The sequence below is a fragment of the Styela clava genome, chromosome 15 (assembly GCF_964204865.1).
Source record: "Styela clava chromosome 15, kaStyClav1.hap1.2, whole genome shotgun sequence".
Taxonomy (NCBI): domain Eukaryota; kingdom Metazoa; phylum Chordata; class Ascidiacea; order Stolidobranchia; family Styelidae; genus Styela; species Styela clava.
In genome coordinates, this window is record NC_135264.1 from 15,818,681 (window position 1) to 15,841,979 (window position 23,299).

Consider the following 23,299-nt stretch of genomic DNA (forward strand, 5'->3'; position numbering starts at 1 on the left):
TACATTCCGATGTCCGCCATCTTGGTTCGCATACTTCGGGAGCCCCCAAATCTGACATCATTCGAATCAGTTTTTGTAATTTGTGAATTAATAAATAGGCTTTGAGTCTGGTTCCCAGGAATAAATAAATTTAAACTGTACTGGAGGTAGGTAGGCTAGTATTACCCCTTTTGAAAGAATGAAAAAGTCACTAATGACGTATCCTATCGAAAACGCCGATGTCAGCGCGACGTGTTACTTAGGCTGTAAATAACTCAATTCTGGTTTAATCTTCCGAAATCATGAATTAGCAATTTTGAAATCATCCTGGATGCGGCCCTGGTGGGTACAAATGTCTTCACACAAATTTGAATAGACGAAAACAATCCTTTTCAATCCACTCTTAAATTTGGACCATTCTATAACATAACAATTTTAGTCTGCAAGTTAAAAAATTTATTGTCTCTCGTAACGCTCGGCTGTGACAGAGCGCCTCCTGTGTAGTTCAAAATTATAACATCCAGGGATGTCAAAAAAGAATCTGATATTCATATACATTCAAAGTTCATTTTATTAAACAGAGTAGATTTTGGAATAAATTAGAACAATTTTATTCAAAAACTATGGAATTCCAGCTGTCAAAAATATATATCCAAAGTGGACTATAGTAAAAGGTGTGAAAATCGATTGAACTGAAACTTTGAATTATTGAAAAATAAGTCTAGATATCCCATGTATAGTTACATCTAGATTTATTGTTATGTCCTCTTTCTAAAGCAATGGTTCTCAACCTTCTTTCTTTCGTTGCACACTGATTCTGCAGCCCACTCACTTTTTCATGCTGGGAAAAAACTCCAAGAAAAACATACAATTCTTTCCACAAAAATAGACACTTTCACTATTAATAAGTGAAAATTATCACCCTGTAATTACCACCAATGTTCTAGGAGCAAAGAGATTTAGAGTCTGCGAAATATATAGACACTTAAGCCGTTGTTTCTTTTTGTTCCTCTCCCTCTTTTTCTGCGTCTCGTTCCTTAATTTTCTGCTCAATCAGTCTCCTCCTTCGTAAATGTTGAGCAAAAAATATTAATGTCGGTTCAAGTGGGAGAAAACCAGCAAGTCCAAGTAGCCTTCGTACGGGCCGTGTTATATGGGCTCCCATTCCAATATGGTATTTGATTCGCTCGAAATTTAAAGCGCAGGTTTTTTCGTTAAAAATATTCGGCATGGGGTCAAAAGTCCCTAACTGTTCTATCTCGTACTTGTCTCGAGGGCCGTAATGCGGCCCAACAACGACTCGGTAATATTTTCTGTTCGTACATCCGGCTACTGCAAGTCGAATTACGTTTTCAGCCTCTGCTTCTATTTTATTATCCTCTTGACGACGCCAGATGTTCATTTTTGTTTTTAAATTGTTCCCTCCCCGAGCAGGAAATCTTTTTCTCGATACTTTTGTCTTAATCCACCATTGCCGATTAATGTTATGAAAATTAAGTAATCTAGTTAGATTTACCATATTTAAATTTTTCTGTGAAAGAGACATGCAGAGATACATTGAAGAGACTGAAATTATTCAAAAAGGGAACTTGATAGTCTTGTCGATTTGGCTTCGCAAAGTAAGACATAACTTGACACAAGAACTGAAAGATTGCAAAAATTAACTTTGGAAAACTAATTCCTTTTATCTATAAATGAATTAAAATTCTCGCACAGTAAAAATATTTCCTAATATTGCATAAGATCAATTTAAAATCTTATAAACAATAAAATCATATTTAAAAGTGAAAAATAACAAGATCAGGAAGTACTATTTATAGTTTTTGACAAAAGAAAGACAAAAAACAACTAAACTTGACTATTCATAAAATCTTCATCAGAGGAAAAATTGCATAATTAAACAAAATAATTCAATTCTTTTTGTTGGGACATGCAGTTCATATTCCTTATAGCTTAAGGGGAATTTTTTGTTTATTCTGGGTAAAGGATGTCGATAAACTGTACTTACATAAATAAATAGATAACATTATCCTTAAATTGGGGAATTTCGGACCATACTAATCCCCAAAAGTCCTTCGGGATAAAATTTTGTCTTGGATTTTTTGATTAATTAATCTACAGAAATCTATATGAATCTTTCAACAAATTATATTTCTATTACGCTTGGACTTCCGTACTGGTATTTCAAAAACAGTTCTACACAGATTAAACAATAAATCTATGAATAAAATAGTTCAATAAATTAATGATTTTTGTTTCATAGTATAGTTAGTTATTTTCAATAGGATGTTTCAAATTATATTAATATATAAAATAACAAACAATTGGCTAATATAAGCGATAAGCGCTAATGTCATGTTTTATGCTAAAAATAACTGTGGGTCTGGATAGTTATAAGCAATTACTAAAAGATCTGTATAGCACAGGGTGTCCATAAGGTCTTAAAATTGCAAAGGGAGTTTATTGATACTATATATTGTTTTGGCCCTCACAGATGTATTAATGAAGTAAATAGATTAAAAACAACAAATTTGTTTAATATATATATAGAGAACTGACTTCATAACAAATTGAAATTGTAAACGGACTTTATGGACACGCTGTGCTTCAGCAATATGTTGTAGTCTTCCCTGAAAGAGAGGAGTACATCTCAACAAATCATAATAAGTAAATATAGTTCTGCACAGTGGCTTTACAAATATTTTCCCAAATCAGCGATTGATTCCAAATAATATTGGGGAATCAATTTCCTGATTTCGGGGTCAGTGCTTTGTTGAATCTCATTCAGTTTTTGGTGAGTCGTGACCCCCGTCATTACAGCCAAAGTTTGTAAGTTATTGTTCTTTCCGAACAAAATATCGGTGTCTAAACGATCTCCAATCATAATTGCTTTGTTGCAGTCGATATCAGTTCCCTCCTGTAAAAAGAGAGCAATGATTAAATACATGGGCTGGCGCGATGACTTAGTGTTTAATAAGATGCTAGACTTAACTGTGTCTGCGTAGCCGATTAAACCTGTCAAATCCCATGTCACACAGGGTGTGTAATAAATAAGGTAATGCCAAAGATTCCAGGTTTCCCAAATATTAGTAGCTCTTCACATATGGCCTCATACTGAAAACTATATATGGTTACATAAATAATTGACCATTTGTTTTTTTGTTTGTCTAAAGAAGAGAGCAATACTCATATATTTGGATACAATCTCCCAAATACATATCGGATAAGCTTATAGAAATTTTATTCTGTCAATGTCATGAATGAATGATCACTAACACACATTTTATGTCTCACCTTTATGCAATCAAACATGACAGAATCAGGTTTTCCACATATGACATCGGGTTCATGTCCTACCGCTGTGATCACAGACTTCACAAGGGCTCCTGTGCCAGGGAGTTTGTATTCAGAGTTTTTCAATGGGAACTGAGCATCCATATTTGTTGCGGCAAATATTGTACCTTCTTTGGCTATGTAGGATGCTGCCTGTAATCATATTGAAAAACAATAGCCAGATTTATGTTATCTTATAGTATTACTGCAATTTTATGCTTCGTTAAGATAGAATAGGATTTACATATTTATCCTGGTTGAGAAGAAAGGCGCTTAGACAGCTTAATCATATAGCGAACCACGGCCTCTCGCTCGATTACCAGTCTATACAGAGTATGGGATTATTTAGCCAGTTATTTGTTTCAGATGCATGGATTTGAAGGAGTTCAGCAATTACTCTCGCATGTACCGTAATTATCTCCCGCAGGATTCAAACCTGCGAACCCAAGAAATTGATTGTTGCCAATGCTTTTATTCATCACCTGCTTTATTGAGATAAGAATGTATCTTAATGTAAGTAAATTTGATGAAAATGTTTGTTTAATGTGGAATTGTACTTATTGGAAGTACTACAACAAAAAAGAAACTAAGAGTTTATTATTTGGAATTGATAGCATTTTTTTAACCAGAGTTGAGAAGTTGATTATTAATTTTCCCACTTCACTTTCCTGAACATTCTTCTTCACAAATATAAAATGAGCATACCTTTATGATTTTTGCGTAACTGAAGTATCCATCAAACGCAGTCACAACAGCTTTCACATTCTTTTCTAACGGTTTAGAAAAATCTGAATCCAAACTTATAATTGAATTATCTGGCCCAACACCGAAACTCTCGATACCAACATTTTCTAATTCTTCGGCAACTGCTGAGCTTCCCATAATGTAAACTTTTTCACCTTTTTTAACATGGTGTTTGAGATACAATGCTGTAGTATAGGAGGTACAGAATATATCCTCAAGAGACGCTTCAATTTGATATTGAATAATTTTCTCATAATATTGTTGTCTAGTTTTCGTGCTGTTATTCGTAACAAAAAGAACTCTTTTTCCTAATGCATGTAGTTTATGTATAACCTCCGCTGCGCCAGGATAAATATGTCCCGTGGTCCAAAGTACGCCATCGCAGTCAAAAAGAAAGAAATCATTTTCTTTGATAATTTTGGACGCAATTTCCTGACTGTCAGCATTAATTATTGTAGACATCTTATTCTTCAATTACTTGTAGATTACTGTCTGACTGTAGTTTCTATAACACAGTCAGTGTCAGACTGCAGGACTGAAATACCAAACAAAAATGTGATTTCAGGATGTAAAATTTTTATTGTTTAATAAAGTCTGTCTGGCGCAGTATGAAATTCTCGACAGACCTACTCAATTTTCAACTAAACAGATATTTCCTATGTCAAATAGGGTCTAGTATAGGCTGTATTTTTAGATCACATTTTTGCTGGGATTATCCAAGCAGTGGGTCTCATGTAGTTTCTTACCTAACATACTTCTAGTGGGCGTAGCATGACAATTTTTTCATGTATCAATCCTAACCCCCACTTGACTACACCTTCCAAAAATTATGTCATTACGACGTCACAGTGACGTAATAGAGCCCTTCAAACTATACGAACTGCAATCCAAGACGCGCAAACGAGCACCCGAAATCGAACGGGTATTTCTCTTGTTTTCTCGTTGCAACGATTCCAATAGGAGAGAGACTGATAACGTCAGTCAGTTCTTTATCGTCGCCGCCAATGCCATTTCGGTCGATCGTGCGTATATTTGGCAAGCTCTATGACGTGATTGTGATGTCGTAGTGATTTAATTTTTGGATGGCGTAATCAGATCGGGGTTAGGATTGACATATTAAAAAATTGTTATTGCTACGCCCACTAGAAGTATGTTAGGTACAAAACTACACGAGACCCCAAGCAGTTACAACATTTATTGTTATTTTATTACAGTTATTGTATCAGCAGGATTACATTTTCTCGAACCTATACCGGTATCCCCAGTCGATCATTACACCTAACTTCAATCACATTTTCAATTCCAGTTTTTAAAACAAAAAATCTTCAGACCTTAATGCAACCAAACACCGCGATCAATTCAACACAAGTGGCAGAGTGGGCCAATCGATAATGTTGGTACAAATCAATTAGTTCAGAGGATACGAATGCTAAATTAAGCACCTCCCGTCCTCCAAAGTAACGTATCAATTATAAAGTAATAACTTCCTCGCTACAAGCAAATAAAACATCCTTTACGAAAAATCATAAGAGCAAGTACCATGACGCGGTCGACATCGATGGCATCACTGAAATGCCACAAAACTGTCGGTGCCTCCTTCCTCCGCGATCGATTTCAATTTATTTGAGACGAACTGGGCCTACTGGTCGTTTTGCTGTATTGTGTTGTTGTTGATCTTGTTGGTATTTTTGGGCACTTGGGTGGACCTAGGGATCGTTTTAATATTATGTTGTTCTTGTGGTTCTTTTTCACAGAAAAAAAAAACGCTTTTCTCTTTGATTACTGGACCAATTGCTTTGAAATTTTCAGTGCTTGAAGATTAATTTTTTTGCTAGAAGGCTTTTATTTATTTCAAATAATCCGGTGAGCTACATGGAATTCGTTTTTTGTGTGCTATAAAGTCATCCGAATTTGCCACTAGGTGTCGCTATGTGTCCATATATCTGAGCATAGCTCTCTCGTTCTTTTGTTGTTATGAAGAAATCGCTTTTCTTTTCTCACTGACTATTAAACCAATTGCTTGGTATGGCGATATACCAAACCGATATGCACGGTACGAAAACTACTTTGTTTTGGATTTCGTGTCCATATCCATGTCAGTCTCGCTCATTTGTTTGTATTCAAATAAAAATAAATTAGTTGATTTTTAATTACATTTTTTTAATTTTTGAAACCTGTGGGATTCTATATTTCAAATTTTGTCGGATTTTATTATCCAGACATCCAGTTTGATCGGGCAAAGGGCAGCACGTTATAGGGGTGAGTTTGTTGCTTAGTTTGATGATTTAAATAATAATATTACATTTTACTCTTACTTGACCTTTGATTTATTCATTCTCATGCATAACAACATCTATAATTTGTTCATCCTCAAAATTATTTTTGAAGTTAGTTATAAGGGGCTGCATTGTCAGATACTCGCCCCGTGCATCAGAAACTAGCCCGGGCAGCAGAAAAGTTTGACACTCCTCTGGTCACATGCTTAAGGTATCGTACCTTACCGACTTCCCATCCAGCGATAAATGTATATATATATATCCTATCCATTTCTAACTTGTGACTGTGAAGCACGACAATTCTTTGTATAATTTAGGCGCCCTACCGAACTCCCACTGTCTTGACGTAACCATGAAGTTCTATATAATTCCACGGTTTCAAAATAAAATCTCATAGATGTCCTAGACCTAGAGAGGTAAGATTTTTACGAGGCTTGATACTTTCTAAAAGACACTCATGTTCTCGAGATAAAGAGACTTCTCAAGCATAAGAAAACATCATCATTATCTGATTTGCTTTATTGAAAAAAAAAAACTAAAAGAGTGCAAAATTGCTCGAAAAAAAAATATATGTACTGCATGAAATTAGTCAAAAGATGTGCAAATATTAGCGTCACTGAACAGTTAGGCTACAAAAATATTGCTAGATAAGCAACCGAGAAAAAGATAGAATCATATTGACAAATATCACTAGAATTCAAACGAAATCAGTTGTAAAATTAAAGCTCTTTCTAGTTATGTTCATCGATTAATCCGAATCAACATAAATAAAAAACTATATCAGAACTAAAACAAATTCTGAATGCCGATGGGAGTTGTATGTTGTAGTCCTATACTTATTTGAATTGTAACAGCCAAAACAAAGGTTTCTGCTTATTTGAAAGTGGACAGGGATTTTTTTTATCTATCTGAGATATGTTACGTTTTGGTGCGCACGTATATAGTAAGCTACTTAATATTGGCAGAATAAAGTCATGCAAGTTAGAGGTCATCTATGCTGTGATTTTTTATCTTTCATAGAACTTTGGTACCAAACTAGACCAGATTACAGAAGGCGTTTTCAAAGCAAATCGCTTCTAGCTAAAATGAACTATAAGGAATTAAAATTATAAAGCTTAGAATTATAGTCATGATTCGTCCGTCATCGTAAGATCAGTCTGATTATTTGATTTTTAACCTCTTCTTCTCTTTCTTGATTTTTTGCTAGATTTGCTCGACTTCCCGGATTTGGGGCTCTTGGGAGATTTTTTCGACTTTTTGCTTGATTTTTTGGTCTTTGGGGATTTTTTGCTAGACTTCTTTGACGATTTGGAGTGGGGAGACTTTTTGCTCGATCCGTGGGTATGGGGAGACTTTTTGCTAGATCCGTGGGTATGGGGAGACTTTTTGCTTGATCCGTGGGTATGGGGACTCTTTCCTGAACTTGATTTTCCTGTCTGTGGTGACTGTGGACTATTCTACAAAACAAAAAATAAGCTCGATTAGATTTCTGAAAACAGACTTTGCATTTTATTCCGACGGTAAAGTAAAATCTATGTGATTTTCGAATTCGATTGATTTCTAACAAGATAATTCCCAAATTCGAATTCGAAATTTAGGGAGTGGTGAATATTTTGTTATCAGCGATAATATGTTTGAAGATTGAGGGGGGGGGGGATCGGCTCCACAAAATTTATCGAATCTCACCGAATTATTCTGAAACAGGGTTGTGACAGAAGATATTTTTATAATAAAAAGTTTAGTTGTGTGTCCAGTTACCGATTCATTCGAGGAAAAGAATTGTTATTCAGATCGTTACATGCTTAAGTTACGTTCCCGACTTTTCTCTCAGTTATACTGTGCAGCCCAACAGGCCGCATTTCTTAGTATGATTTAGGCGCCTCACCGAACATCCACTCCATGAGCGTAACCATAGAGTTCCATATAATTCCACCACTATAAATGTAATTCTCATAACTGCCCCACTTGTTGCAGACAGGCAAATTTATCGAAACGGTTTATTACATTATAAGAGGTCGCAGATGTTCGTTTTAATGCTTAAACTTGACTATTAAACGTACCTCTCCGCCTCCACAGTTTTTGTCGTTCTTTTTGCATCCGTTATTTCCGCCTCCGTTGCCACCGTTACCGCCATTACCACCGTTGCCACCATTACCGCCATTACCGCCACCTATGATTGAAATTGCATAATATTAATCATTATTGAGGTTTACCAATTTTGAATAGAATGATTTTCAGGATTTATTGGCATATTCATAAGTATTTCAAGCATGATTGGACTTTTAGGTTCGGCCTTGGTAGTGCGAGTACCTTTTACAAAGGTAATTATATTACCTCAAAAATACTTATTATATTGCGCTATTGCTAGGTTTTTAATATGGCCTAAAACTCTCAAATTTGGGAAGATGCTTAAAATGTTATTAATGCTATTTGAATGAAGCTGGTAAATTATTATATGTATTTATTTTTTTGCAATCCTAAATCTAGCAAAAGAATTATTTTACCTCCTCCATTTCCACCGCCTCCTCCGTTGCCGCCACCGCCTCCGTTGCCGCCACCTCCTCCGTTGCCGCCATTTCCACCACCTTCTCCGTTGCCGCCATTTCCGCCACCTCCTCCGTTGCCGCCATTGCCACCTCCTCCGTTGCCGCCACCGCCTCCGTTGCCACCTCCGCCTCCGTTGCCGCCACCGCCTCCGTTGCCACCTCCGCCGCCGTTACCACCGCCTCCTCCGTTGCCGCCATTTCCACCGCCACCTCCGTTGCCGCCATTGCCACCTCCTCCTCCGTTGCCGCCACCGCCTCCGTTGCCACCTCCGCCTCCGTTGCCGCCACCGCCTCCGTTGCCACCTCCGCCGCCGTTACCACCGCCTCCTCCGTTGCCGCCACCGCCTCCGTTGCTGCCATCTAAAAGTTTGAATGACATTATTTATTCCAAACCGAGACTTGAACTGGTACAAGACCCTATCTATCATATATACATAAGAATATATATATTCGTGCATATACAAAAGCTGTGACATGATTTAAGTTACTTTATTCGTCTTTCTATTCTAGAGATAAAGTTAAAAAGCCCTATTCGGTCGGTAAATCGGTGTTCCGCTGAATGTAGATTTAGGTGAATTCTATGATGGGGCATTACTAAGCTAAAATTTGTCAAACTATTTTGCCAATTTAGTTCTGAAATATTCCAAAATTTGAGTAGCACATTTCAAACCACCTCGAGTCTAGTTAATTACTTATCGATCTTAAGATCGGTAAGTATATTGATAGGTATTTGTATGTATGTATGTCTGTCTGTCTGTGTGTCTGTCTGTTAGATGCACGCGATATCTCACGAAAGCGAGATTGAATCTGCTCCAGATTTTGCATGTGCATTCATCTTATCTCGGACCAGAAGCCTATTGATTTTGGGCGAATTATGTCGTATAATTAGCGAGTTATCAATCAATTATTGATATAGTGATCTAGATTTTTGTAAAGCGAGAGAATTTTGAAACCCGCCGAGTGTGTGTGTGCGATGCGCAGTGCGCAAGTTACAAGAGCGGATGAATCGAAACTGCAGTTTCTGTTTTGGGGGATCCCCTAACTATCGATCGATAAGTCTTCGGTTTCCAACCGATATTCTCGTTTACTGTTTGTATGTTACTGTTTTACTGTATCAATCTCAAATTGATCGCAAATCCAGTCCGATTCATACGTTGTTTTAAAAACGAAACTAAGAATTATTCATGTATTAACCTTCTTACCATTTACTAACATTTACCTTTTTAGAGATGCGTGCTGTCCTTGCAACAATATGATAAAATTTTGGTGTTGCAATATAACATTAATGATCAGTTGAGTTATTTATTAAATATGTCCATTTAAACGTGCCGTAATTATTAAATAAACAGCGTTTGGTAATTTCAAGCGGTACCTTTGAGCTGCAATGGTCCCTAAACCGCTCCGCGGGCCAATTACCGCGCTCCGCGGGCCCCTTTTAACAATTTGATATGGATCGCCGAACTAGAGTAAAATAGTTTATTTAATACTATATTTTTTTGCTTTTTGCTAGATACCGCCAACTGTTACTTCATTACTTATCGATCAAGATCGGTAAGTATGTTGATAGGTATTTGTCTGTTTGTTACTTATCGATCTTAAGATCGCTAAGTATGTTTATAGGTATCTGTCTGTTTGTCTGTTAGATACACGCAATATCTCACAAATCTGATTCAAATTCTGCATGTGCATTCATCATATCTCGTACCAGAAGCCTATTGATTTTGGGTGAATTATCTGGTATAATGAGCGAGTTATTAATTAATTAGTGATGGGACACGTGGTGTCGCTAATATCGGAGCAAACATTTTATTTTTTATTTCATTTTTTTTGACAACTTTTTTTTTCGACGAGTAAAATATTAAACATGCGGAAGATCGATAAGTGATAAGTGATTTTGCTAGTGATAAATGATTGAGTGATACCAAGGAGGGGTTAGATCAAGTAAAAATCACGTCTTCATGATTTCGTACCTTCGCATGCCGGATGGTCTCGCGGATGAATACACACTCCAACAGAGGTACTGAATACCGTGCCCGGAGCACATGGTCTTTGTAAAGATTGACCTGAAAAAAAAAATATATTTTATTAATATAACAATTTTTTGGCGCTCCAGAAGTATGTGTACCGATAAGGAGGTAACTAATTTTCGCCTATTTTACATCAAGTGCTTTGAAGGGGCTGAAACACGTGGGCAGGTGGTATATTCACTCGGCTAACACAGACATTTCCAAACTCGTAATAGAACTGAAATAAGGAAAATTGAAATAAAATTCTGCCCTAAACCGAACCCGGTGCACATACTACGGAAGTACCCATTTTTTTTTAAATAATTTAAGTATAGTGGTTCGAATATTCAATCTTGACGATACTTTGTGAAATAAAAAATCGTTACCATGTACGCATTCATAATAGTACGGATAGCATCCTTCTTCATAAAGAAATAGAGTTCCTTCTGGATATGTACCATCAGCACACGGATCACTTGAAGTACCTACAAAACGAAACCGCGAGACATCAGCTAACACATGATTTTAAATATTTTTTCTGACAAATTTAAAGCTGTTTTTATCATAGAAATCTTGAAACCAACGCGCATGATAGCTCGCTAATGACAAAAAATACAACGAACTAGATAAAATTCAATTGATATCATCGCTGCCAATATTTAGCAGGTTCTAAAATAGCAGTTAAGTAAGTAGCTAGCTGCTGAATGCAGCAGTGTCTCTGGATTAAATACGCCTATAGAGACATCAAATACCGGTGTGCTCGCGATTGAGGTTGAGTTAGAGCTGTCAATTCATATCGGTTGACGACTCCATTCATTTTATATTTTTTAAGCTCAACCTTTCCCAGGATTTACTCACTAGCCATATAAATATTCTTATTTTTCATATTCATGTCCTCGTATTTTTCTCGCAAACTGATATGACATTCTATTGGAGTTTACTATGATGACTATCTTGCGACAGAGTTTGGAATTAAACTTGAAAAAATCAAAATTAAGTTATCAAATTTTTTACGCATTTGAATGATATAAATAAAAGTTCGAATTTAATTGTTTCCAAACAAATATGGGTCGTTTGACGCATTTTTAATCCATTTTTAAACTCAACACTGGTGCAAACCACCATCTGATGAATAATGAATCAACATACGTAAATCCATATCTTTGTGGCTATCTATCAGCCCTTACTTACAGCCTGGTTCATATCAGTAATTTGAAGTTAAATAGGGAACAAGCCGTTACGCTTACCTCCGCCATTTCCTCCGTTGCCGCCACCGCCTCCGTTGCCGCCATCTAAAAGGTTGTATGACATTATTTATTTCAAATTAGGACTTCAACTAGTACAAGACCCCATGTATCATTTATACATAAGAAAATATAAATATATATATATATATATTGATCCTGTAATATAATATGATACTTATGATAATATTTTGGTATTGCAATATAACATTAATGATCAGTTGAGTTATTAATTTAAATATGTCCATTTGAACGTGCCGTAATACTCAGATAAACAGTGTTTGTCAACTTCGAGCAGTAACTTGAGCTACAATGGGCCCCAAACCGCGCCCCGCAGGCCAATTACGATCATGATCGATAAGTAAGAACTAGTTAAATGGAACATATTCCAAACAAACGCAAATTATTTTGGCAAGTGATTTTGCTAGTGATAAATGATTGAGTGATATCAAGGAGGGATTAGATCAAGTTATAATCACTTCTTCATGATTTCGTACCTTCGCATGCCGGATGATCTCGCGGATGAATACACACTCCAACAGAAGTACTGAATACCGTACCCGGAGCACATGGTCTTTGTAAAGCTTGACCTGAAAAAAAAATATTTTAATAATATAACAATTTTTGGCGATCCAGAAATATGTGTACCGATTTGGAGGTAACAACACAGACATTCCCAAACTCGTAATAGAAATAAAATAAGGAAAATTGTAATAAAATTATGCCCTAACCCGAACCTGGTGCACATACTACGGAAGTACCCAATATTTGTTTTTATAAATAATCCAAGTTTAGTGGTTCGATTATTCAATCTTGATGAAACTTTGTAGAATAAATTAAAAATCGTTACCATGCACGCATTCATAATAGTACGGATAGCATCCTTCTTCATAAAGAAATAGAGTTCCTTCTGGATATGTACCGTCAGCACACGGATCATTTGAAGTACCTAAAAAACGAAACCACGGTACATCAGCTAATATATGAATACAAATATTTCTCTTGACAGATTTAAAGTTGTTTTTATCATAGAAATCTTAAATCCAACTACGCATGATAGCTCACTAATGACAAAATATTACAACGAACTAGATAAAATTCAATTAATATCATCGCTGCCAATATTTAGCAGGTTCTAAAATAGCAGTTAAGTATACTTACCGCTGCATGCAGCAGTATCTATGGGGTGATTAGATAAGCCTATAGAGGCATCAAATACCGTTCCGCCCGCGATTAGGGCAATTTGTTGAGTTGAGCTGTTAAGTCATATCGGCTGATGACTTCATTCATTTTATATTTTTTAAGTTAACTCAACACTGGTGCAAACCACCATTTGATGGAATAATGAATCAAAATACGTAAATCTATGTCTTTGTGGCTCATGTCTATCATCCCTTGTTTAAAGCCTTATTTAGATCAGTAATTTGAAGTTAAATGGGGAACAAGCTGTTACCTCCGCCAGTTCCTCCGTTCCCGCCATTTCCTCCGTTCCCGCCATTTCCTCCATTACCACCATTGCCGCCTCCTCCTCCTCCGCCGCCTCCTCCTCCACCGCCGCCTCCTCCTCCTCCGCCTCCTCCTCCTCCGCCGCCGCCGCCTCCTCCGCCGCCGCCGCCTCCTCCACCGCCGCCGCCGCCGCCGCCTCCTCCTCCACCGCCGCCGCCGCCGCCGCCGCCTCCCTGCTAAAATAATACATGAGTGTAAAGTCACAGTCAAGTTAATAATTTTATCCAGTAAAAATCAACATACGAAATTGACAATATATAAAATTAAACACGCATTTTTACTGGGGAAGGGAAGTCGCGGGGAACCAGGATTGGTTATCCAGCAGCGACATACAAGGTTCAATATGTAATTTAATTACTAAGGTCGGAAATTGAGTTCTTAGAACACTGTTATTATAGGTGAGTATGACTTTGGCAGCTGAACCACATATAGCAGTTATAGCAGAAGGCCCAATATTTGATATATAAGCTAAAATAAACTTTATGTTTCGTCTGAGTTTTTGTTCGAAGAATGGTAAAACGTATCACTGAGTAGACTCCATCTCAAACACACATAATCGCAAGATCGAGTTTACTGCCTCATGCTGTTAATATTAACAGTAACGAACAGAACATAGAAAAATGGAACAATATTTCAATAGAGAAGGGCTTATAAAAACTCTTGAAGCTAAATTTAACCACTCTGAAAATTGAACTGTATATACTTTGTTAAAATATAAAAATAATTCATAAAATTTGTAATGTACTATACAAGGTGTTCATGAAGTCTCTTTACAATTTCAATTTTGTTATGAAGTCAATTCTAAATATATCGTAACCGGGTTTGTTGATTTTTAACCAGTAAATATTTAATTTGTTGTTTAAGACATTATGGACACCCTATATGACAGGGGTGGGCACGGTTTTTAAACAAAGGGCCAAAATTTTGGCTCCTCAGACTGGCGGGCCATGAAAGTGTGACGATATTTACAGTATTACAAAGCAAAGGTGAGAAGCAATAAGTCTTGGCCAAACTAAATTTAATCGCAATCGTCAAAAAAATTCCATGAGTTATTTTAGCTAAAACATCATAATTTGATGTGGTTGTGTTAGGATAGGATAGGATTTACATATTTATCCCGGGGAGGGGAAAGCCGATAAGACGGCTTAATCATATATGGCGAACCACGGCCTCTCGTCCGGTTACCTGTTCAGGTCGGGTATGGGATTAGTTAGCCAGTTACTTGTTTTCGGAAGCATGGACTTGATTAGAATCATGCGGGCCAGTGTGAATAACCCAACGAGCCGGATTTGGTCCGCGAGCCGTACTTTGCTCATGTATGCTATATAATAAAACAAGACACTCCGACAATCATTCGGATTCAGCAGTTTCTACGTAACTTATATTGAGCTTAGCTGACTTTACAGAACACACACATGATAATTCAAAGTAAGGATAAGAAAATATTTTGCATTCTGTTCATATATTGGGGTAGTGGCGTAACCAGGGGGTGGTTTTAGGGGGTAGCCCCCCCCCCCCCCCTTTTGAAAAAAAAGTTTAAGCATCTTTCTATATCATAAATAGCAATTTTTCGTAGCTTCAAACGCATTTTAGACTCACAAGACTCAAAGAAAACGTTCAGCGTTCGGCCGGACTAGTTGTTTCGAGCAATCATGGCAAATAAAAAATTCAGAATCCCCCTTGAAAATCTCTAGCTACGCCCTTGTATTGGGTATTCAATCCCCAAGGATATTATTATAGATTATTTGCTCAAAACAATGGTCATATACACACTCTCACACACTCTCAGAAGTAAAAAGACAATTTCTGAACAAAGTTACTGACGACCTGTAGAGTGTTAAGAGCTTTTTTGGATTCTATATACTTTCTCTCTGAATAAAGAACTGAAATGATGTATAGAAAAGCGTTGTTCCCTTGCTCTAATAGGGCTCTGAACAAGTAGCCACGGATCTTTTGTACAGAGCCCCTAATAAAGAAAACACCTCCGACAACGCCCAAAGTAAGAAAATTGGACCTCCTGAAGTATGCGCACCAAGATGGCGCACAACTGAAGTCAGGTTGTGTAGCAGGTTAGGGTTCAGGTTGTGCGACAACTTGGTGGCATACTTCAGGAGTACCAGAAAATTTGTTATTATCCAGTTAGGGTGAAGGATAGAAATTCAAATCTTTTTTAAACCCAAGCCCAACCCCATAGTTACAAGTGTGGTATTTCAAAACGTTTTTGAACGTGGCTTTTTTTCTCGAATCTCTATTAGTGACGGGGCTTTGTACAAAATATCCGTCACCATGACATATAGCCAAAAAGTCCATGTAGGACAGCAATCAGTAGTTTATTTCTCCACCACATTGAATATGCATGTTGCAATAAATAATTAGTAAGCCCTTCAGGGCGAGGGGACTCGCGGGAAACTAAATTTGGTCATCGAGCAGCGACAACCATACGACTGGCCTAGGTAGACAGCAATCTGAACGGGTACAGTGGGCCCCGTGCTTTCAAAGGCCCCACGCCAATTCTAGGTGTGAATTATTGAATTCAACTATTATAATTAAAATAATATACGAGTTAGCATGTTTATTCTGCAGACACAATGGCGCTCCCGTAGTGTGTACACCAGAATGGCGCCCAACCTGATAAGCCTAGCCTGGTATACATACTATGTTCAGGTTGTGCGTCTTTTTGGTGCACATACAAAAACTCGTAAACGACGTAAAGCAATAATGCTTTAATCGCGAGTTTGGTGCCCATTCGAGAGGTATTAAAACACGAATTCATTTTCCATCACAAAATCCTAATTCCAGTTATTATTTTAATCTTAACACAGACTGGGTATCGCGCAATTTGTTTTGTAACCGCCTTTGCTTAATCAGAACTTTTGAACTAGCCCATCAATAAATAAAAGTGTGCTAGTGGATAACTGTCTGAATTTTTGACAACTTACGACTTGTCCCTGACTTTGCGACTGTGATTGACCTCCCTGTGTTTGGGTTTGAGTTTGGCTTTGCACTTGCGTTCCTGATCCGCCAACCTGTATCAATATTGTGTTTCAACATCAGCAAAGAGTCTTATGCAAGTTTTTTGCCTCAGAATTCGATTCAAAATAAATTTTACTGACACCCCGAGAATTTGTGACTAGGCTTTTTGCTATATTTTATAATTTCAAATTATATAAAAGTAGGAAATGATTTTTAACGATTTCGAGTGAGTTCGAAGTATCGAATATTAAGTTATAAATAATTTCCAGTTGTCCAATTTGTTTAATTTCAATGTTGTATAAGAGTAGCAAATAAAAATTTTATGTCACTTTATACTCAAAAATTGGTATTGATATCATTTTTTTTTTATAAAATCAGTTAAAGTATCTGCTAAATTTCTGAAAATCCCCCACCAAATACCGATATCAAGTTTTGTTTAGTTGACTAACTAATTAATTCGTTTTTAATGTTGTTTTTGAGTTCTTGTTACCTGCGTTTGACTCTGGTGCTGATGTTGGACCGTTACGTCTCCAACCTGTAAGTTTTGTTTGATATTTATTATCAAATTTGTAATGTAAGAATTCTGATTATTCGAACCATTATGATTTCACACGAAATTATATGTTGTGTTTTTGATGTAACAATCATATTGTTTGTAATTTGAATTATGATGTCATATTGAGTTGTAAAAGTTGTAATATTATTAAATTGTAATATTATGATATCACATACTGAATCACTCGAATTAGAATTATTATATCACACACAATAGTAATTACACAATAGGCTTGATCTCGATGGCAACTTTTGAATCATATTCCATCACATAGGATATTATTGTTGATAATTATATGGGGTTCTCCATATTTATCTAAGGAAAAGCAAAGCTTGGCATAGGAATAATTAATTAACCAGTCGCATATTAAAACTTATGAAGTTGCAACAATTGACAACCTAACATTGTACACAGACGGAAGAATAATTTTTTTCCTATGAATCGTTGATACATTTTATGAATTTCCCACCAAGTTGCCTGATTGGTACCATGACTTGGAGAATTTCTGCATTCCTATCACCCCAACCCCAATTCCCCCAAGGATTCTGTGGATGGTAATAGTTATACGTGCGGTATTCCCATGTTAATTGTAATCTGTTAGGCTAATAGAACGACCTTATAGTTTAGTCTAATGCATTGTTCAATGGTATGTATGTAGGTCTCCAATACTTTATTTTCAACTTAATTTATAATGGAGTAATGGAGAGTTTTTTTTCCAATATATTTTAAGATTAGCACACTAATGTGTTTGAAAACATCAAATTTGCTTCACCTCATTAAATAATATAATTAGGACAGTTCTGGAATTGTCAAAATAGTCTTATACCAAGAGTAGGCGATTACTTTTCTAAGTGGGCTAATTACAGATAATAGAATTGGTTACTGGGCCGGAGGCTCAAACATCAATATGAATAAAAAACCGTGACAGCCAATGTATAACAGACAACTAGCGTGCCGAGTGGCAAAGGGACACTTTGTACAAAAGTTATGTTCTCTCTAAAATATGATACCAGGAATCTGGTTTCTGTTTATTGAGTCACCCTATAATCAACCTATTGGGATTTAATCCAATAGAATGAAGTCTACAAAAGCCTCTGACATGACATATATAGTTCTTGTATGACGTCAATTTAGCCCAAACAAAATGTATTATGACACAAAAAAACAATTAAGACATTGAGAATAAATTTTGATTTATTAGGACACAATGATTCAACTCAATGTACATGCAAATTATTTGTTTATAAGTAATAATATAGGAAGCAAGGCACAAATGTCATGGTTAATAAAAAGGGTGCAATGTCATGGGAGTTGCTTAAATATTACACACGTGGGGATAAAACATGGGTTAAATTTGTTGGAATAGAATAAGCAGCGTTAGCCAGTTTTCACAATTCATATAAAATTTTATAATAAGTTTTCAGGCAGAAACATATATGTCATGCAGGGACTATTTGAATGACAGTTACCAGATTTGAAGGAGGGTAATGTAAATATTTTTAATCAATTTTTTTGAAAGTTTCTAATCACCATCAGGGAAGTCTATTTAAAAGATAGTAGAATTGTTCATGTAAATCTACTTTCAAAGTATTGCTATTTAAGGGAATTTTTGATACCTTTTTGAATTTATTTGGATCAGAATCAAATTTCCGAGTCTCCAAAATTTGAAACACTTTCTGGTTGGTTCATGTTTTGTTGTGTTTGGAATGCCCATACTACAGGGTGTTAAAAAAGTTATGCAAAATCAAGATAAGATTTTTCGTCATGGCAACGTTAAATGGCATTTCACCGTGATTCAATACTGTTAAAAGGCGTCAGTCGTCAAATGTTTAAGTAGCATTTCATCTTAACTTCTGTTAATTTTGCGTTACTTTTTTAACACCCTGTATATAAATGATTGGGTTGGGATAAATATATTTTGTTTTACCCTAAATACGTACAATATGAATTAAAAGTTGTGCTCAACACACTGAATTAAACAAGCGATTAGAATAGTATAATGTGTATATATATTTCACTCCAAAGCCGTAGCGTAGACGTGCGTACTTAGTTTACCGTTATCGAGGTTTGTCCTTGGTGTTGTGACTGAAATCCCCGTGCCTGTGAGATTACTTTATTTATTAATCTACGAAAGTATAAGTACATTCACACAAATATGCACACTCAAGAAATATCCCAGTGGAATTTGGGACATTGGGTATTTCAAAATATCAAATTAGAAAAGAAGGAGTACACTCACAAAAAACGTGCACACCGAAGCAAAAATGACAGGATGTGTGTCACTTTTCAGCAAACTACATACAGTGTTTGAAATTTTATAGGGGTTGGGGTTTAGAAACTGATATAATATATTTATTAGCAGCCATACATACACTTTACACTCACACTCAACACACAAGAACTGAGAAAGTCGTTACTTTTCGAAAAATTCAGTGTTATTTTGATTGATAGATTACAGTTCCAATATTTTCAAACAATTTAAGCCCAACTAAGTAAAAAAAACTGTGAAAAACCTTATCAAGCAGTGAAACTAGGAAAAAGGGGGAGTTTTCTTGTAAAGTGAAAAATAAGTTTTGCGATCAGCATTGTGGACCTCCTCCAACGGCTCATTTGTGGGAGATCGTTGAGTTAGATGTTTCATGAGGCAGATTTTTCTTTTTTATTGTGTGAGAGAGGAAAGTTGATAAGACGAGTTAATCATCAGGCAAAATATCAGGCTCTTCATTAGATGAAGTTAGACAGCTCCTTATTCTATAAAATTGCAACAACTTACCCATTGGCCTTGACTCTGGGCTTGATGCTGATATCCCCCACCGCCTACGCTGACCTGAGTTTGGTGTTGGGCCTGGAATCCTCCATTTCCAGCATTAATTTGGCTCTGTGACTGAGACTGAAAATTGGGAAATTTTTCAGATTTTATTCAGGTATAGAAATTAGCTAGGTCCCAACGTTTTATGGACTGTTTATCATTATAGTGTTATTTTGATTGGTAGATTCCAAATTTCATTTGGTCCAAAGAATCCATGCTCAATGAAGTGAAAACACTCTGAGAAATAACTTTGTCAAGCATTGAAACTGAGAAAAACGGGGAGTTTTCTTGTAAAGGGAAAAGTAAAATAAGTTTTGCGCTCAGCATTGTGCCCCCCATAACTTCTCTTGTGACCTCTTGGAGGGCCACGGCACCCGGTTGGTTACCGCAGCGTTATCCTTATTTTTTTGGACACCTTGTATCTAAATCAGTGATTTGCAACCTTGTTGTTGGAGCGGAGCCGCAATAAAACATTTCAGAGACTCAAGGAATTTCAGTTCAATAGTTTCAATTAATTATCCTGAATTATATTAAACTATAAATGAATATAAGAGCAAAACATTATACAGATAAGACAAAATTGTGGCTAAGCCTTAGTTTAACAATATTTGCAAGTCGGTGGTATTTAATTATATTTAAACAATATACATATATTAATATTGACTCTTTGATTTAAAAGATAATTCGGCGCTCCGGAAGTATGTGTACCAAGATGACGCACAGCCTGAACACTAACCTGGTACAGATACTATGTTCAGGTTGGGCGCCATCTTGGTACACATACTTCGGGAGCACCGACAATTGTGGCTAAATCTTAGTTCAACAATATTGGAAAACATAAGGCATTTAAATATAGTTAAAACAATACACATATATATACTCTATCATAGACTCTCGCATCTAAAAGGGAATCTCACGGATCCCTGGACTGTGCGGTGTGTACCAGGTTATAATTAGGTCATAATTTTATTCCGATTTTCTTTATTTTAGTTTTATTACGAGTTCGGGGACTGTCTGTGTTAGCCAAGTAATATACCTTTGGCCGATAGGTTCAGTCCCTTTACACAACTTGATGTAAAATAGGCGAACAACATTAGTTTCCTCCATATTGATACACATACTTCTAGAGCGCCTAATATAATACTTACTTGATGTCCTCCGTTGGAAGACTGTGACTGCCCTTGTTGTTGAAAACCGTTGCTGCCCCAACTACCTTGCGATTGACTTTGAGAAGAACTTCCCCAGCTATTGTGAGAGCTTTGGGACTGAACTTGTGCACTGCCTGCAAAGCGAAACGAATAGGATAGTTTCACATATTTATCCCGGGGGAGAGGAAAGCCGACAAGATGACTTAACCATATGGCAAACCACGGCCTATCGTCCGGTTATTATTCTATGTCAGGTATGGTATTAGTTAGTCAGTTATTTGTTTTCAGATGCATGATTATTTGATGGAGGAAGCCGTGACCGACCAGTGGTTTTGTGAACCGCCATACGGCGACGAGGAGTCCAGCAATCCTCTAGCTAGCACATATTTATCATAATTGTTTGAAATTTTCTTATGGGTTGCGACCCAGAACTGGGTAACATGAAAATTTTCGTTGATCGCTTATTCAACAAGTTTAAAAGTTATTATTTTATTTTTTATTTTAAAATTTGTTTATTTGGTATTGTAGTGGAGCTTAGTAGTAATCGTAGAAGCGAGAATTATTACGGTGTAAACTCTGGGCAGCATTTATTTCGATTAATAAATAAATAAACCCCAGAATTAAGATAGGATAGAATTTACATATTTATCCCGGAGGATAAGAAAGTCGACAAGACGGTTTAATCATATGGCGAACCACGGCCTCTCGTCCGGTTACCAGTCCATGTCGGGTATGGGATTAGATAGCTATTTTTTTTTTCGGAAGCATGGACTTGACTGTTGTTTATTAGTCATTTAATTCTGTAATTGGTCATAAAAGCACTAGACGCCCCTTAGTATGTGAGCATATTCTTGGAACACGAGATTTTATAAAATTCGCCACTGATACAACATTTGTCAATTTTTCAACCTACCTCCACCTCCGCCATGATTCCAGCTTCCTTGCGACTGAGATTGTGAACTATGACCCCAATTGGATTGCTGGTGTTGACTTTGGTAGCTTCCGCCTCCGCCTCCGCCACCCCATGAACCCTGAACTTGTGCTTGGGATTGTTGGCTTCCTCTCTGTATGGTGTAAATAAAATTTATCTTTATTTGTGGATATCATCATCTCTAGGGCGTATTAGGATATTCAGTGTAGGATATATGGTACTTCTCTGCTTGATTGAGTTATATCTTGTTTTGTATGAAAAAGTCAGACTATAATTCAGTGGTTAATGGAGTAAATTCCCCGGGGGCCAAAGTCAGAAGCTGAAGAATATTCGTGTGCCAGGAGAGAATGTAATTTTAATACCAGTATGTATAATTAAGATAACGGTATAATTGAATTGTTTCGCATATACATGTGCCCAAACTGTGATAATAACATACCAATTGACAGTATCTAGAACAAAAAAAAGTAAAAACTTGAAGTGTTAAACTTTTTAATTGAAGTCCGCGGGCCATATTAAATCGTTATGCGGGCCTTAATTGGCCCGGGGGCCGTGATTTGGGAACCACTGCCTTTTTCTAACGAAAGCTCGCTAATATACATGCTATTCTGTGGAAAGATTGGGCTAGTCTTATTTATCATAACCCAAGTCAGGGTTACTCAATTAGGGTACTCTGCTCTTCCTTGGAGACCCACAAAGCTGTTCTCTGAAGTTTAATAATTTTGTTGACATTGCAATTAAATTTAGTTTTGGTAGGGAGCTTATCGTTTCCACTTTTGCTTTTGTAATACTGTAAATATTGTTTATAAAATGTAACTTTTTACGTCACACTTACATGGCCCGCTAGTACAGGTGCGGACAATTTTTTTGTCCCTTTTCTAAAAACCTTGCCCACCGCTGTTCTAATTATTCTAAAAATAGATATCAGTGGGCACTTTCACAATGCCTTGCGCAAAGTGGCGCGAAAAAACTCACTTTAGATTGTTTTTGAGATTGCTGCTGTGTTCCCCAGTTAAAATACTTCTTGTATTTTTGGCTTTGAGATTGGCCTTGGCTTTGGTACTTTCCATTGCCATATTGTACTTGGCTCTGAGATTGTGATTGTTTCCCTCCTTTATTTTTTTGGGATTGTTGCTGTAATGCACAGAAAAATTATTGAATAGGATAAGTATCACATACTTATCACGGGAAAGGGAAAGTTGTGGAAGCAAGAAGAGTTCTGTCAGTCAGTAGTTTAATTTTTCACAT

General features: G+C 36.6%; 3 protein-coding genes across 3 annotated transcripts in view; all 3 read right to left on the reverse strand.

Moving 5' to 3' along the window:
* Positions 1–964: 964 nt before the first annotated feature.
* On the reverse strand, positions 965–1,381 carry LOC144411848 (small ribosomal subunit protein bS16m-like). The gene has a single exon (XM_078109469.1). It carries the CDS (start codon positions 1,379–1,381, stop codon positions 965–967), a length of 417 nt encoding a protein of 138 aa, XP_077965595.1.
* Positions 1,382–1,505: 124 nt separating this feature from the next.
* Positions 1,506–4,835, reverse strand: LOC120334316 (glycerol-3-phosphate phosphatase-like). The gene is made up of 3 exons (XM_078120550.1): positions 4,018–4,835; positions 3,274–3,465; positions 1,506–2,896 (listed from the first exon to the last, which is right to left on the reverse strand). Exons 1-3 carry the CDS (start codon positions 4,516–4,518, stop codon positions 2,672–2,674), a joined length of 918 nt encoding a protein of 305 aa, XP_077976676.1. The 5' UTR covers positions 4,519–4,835; the 3' UTR covers positions 1,506–2,671.
* Positions 4,836–7,193: 2,358 nt separating this feature from the next.
* LOC120334465 (uncharacterized) overlaps positions 7,194–23,299 on the reverse strand; it is a 122,314-nt gene continuing 106,208 nt past the window's right edge. Inside the window, exons 15-31 of the mRNA XM_078109470.1 lie at positions 23,027–23,185; positions 22,034–22,184; positions 21,121–21,254; positions 19,937–20,053; positions 19,219–19,263; positions 17,098–17,142; positions 16,574–16,660; positions 13,582–13,810; positions 12,979–13,077; positions 12,626–12,718; positions 12,132–12,176; positions 11,271–11,369; positions 10,849–10,941; positions 8,837–9,238; positions 8,393–8,502; positions 7,725–7,789; positions 7,194–7,694 (exon numbers count right to left, since the gene is read on the reverse strand). Coding sequence (XP_077965596.1) covers positions 7,505–7,694; positions 7,725–7,789; positions 8,393–8,502; positions 8,837–9,238; positions 10,849–10,941; positions 11,271–11,369; positions 12,132–12,176; positions 12,626–12,718; positions 12,979–13,077; positions 13,582–13,810; positions 16,574–16,660; positions 17,098–17,142; positions 19,219–19,263; positions 19,937–20,053; positions 21,121–21,254; positions 22,034–22,184; positions 23,027–23,185 — 2,163 coding nt within the window. The 3' untranslated portion in view covers positions 7,194–7,504. The remainder of the gene's footprint in view (positions 7,695–7,724; positions 7,790–8,392; positions 8,503–8,836; positions 9,239–10,848; positions 10,942–11,270; positions 11,370–12,131; positions 12,177–12,625; positions 12,719–12,978; positions 13,078–13,581; positions 13,811–16,573; positions 16,661–17,097; positions 17,143–19,218; positions 19,264–19,936; positions 20,054–21,120; positions 21,255–22,033; positions 22,185–23,026; positions 23,186–23,299) is intronic.

Coding starts and splice junctions, on each gene's coding strand:
- LOC120334316 (XM_078120550.1), bottom strand. CDS start 4,518: ATGTCTACAATAATTAATGCTGACAGTCAGGAAATTGCGTCCAAAATT. Junction 3,466..4,017: donor GTTACGCAAAAATCATAAAG/GTATGCTCATTT, acceptor ATATGATTACAG/GCAGCATCCTACATAGCCAA. Junction 2,897..3,273: donor TCATGTTTGATTGCATAAAG/GTGAGACATAAA, acceptor CTCTTTTTACAG/GAGGGAACTGATATCGACTG.
- LOC144411848 (XM_078109469.1), bottom strand. CDS start 1,381: ATGAACATCTGGCGTCGTCAAGAGGATAATAAAATAGAAGCAGAGGCT.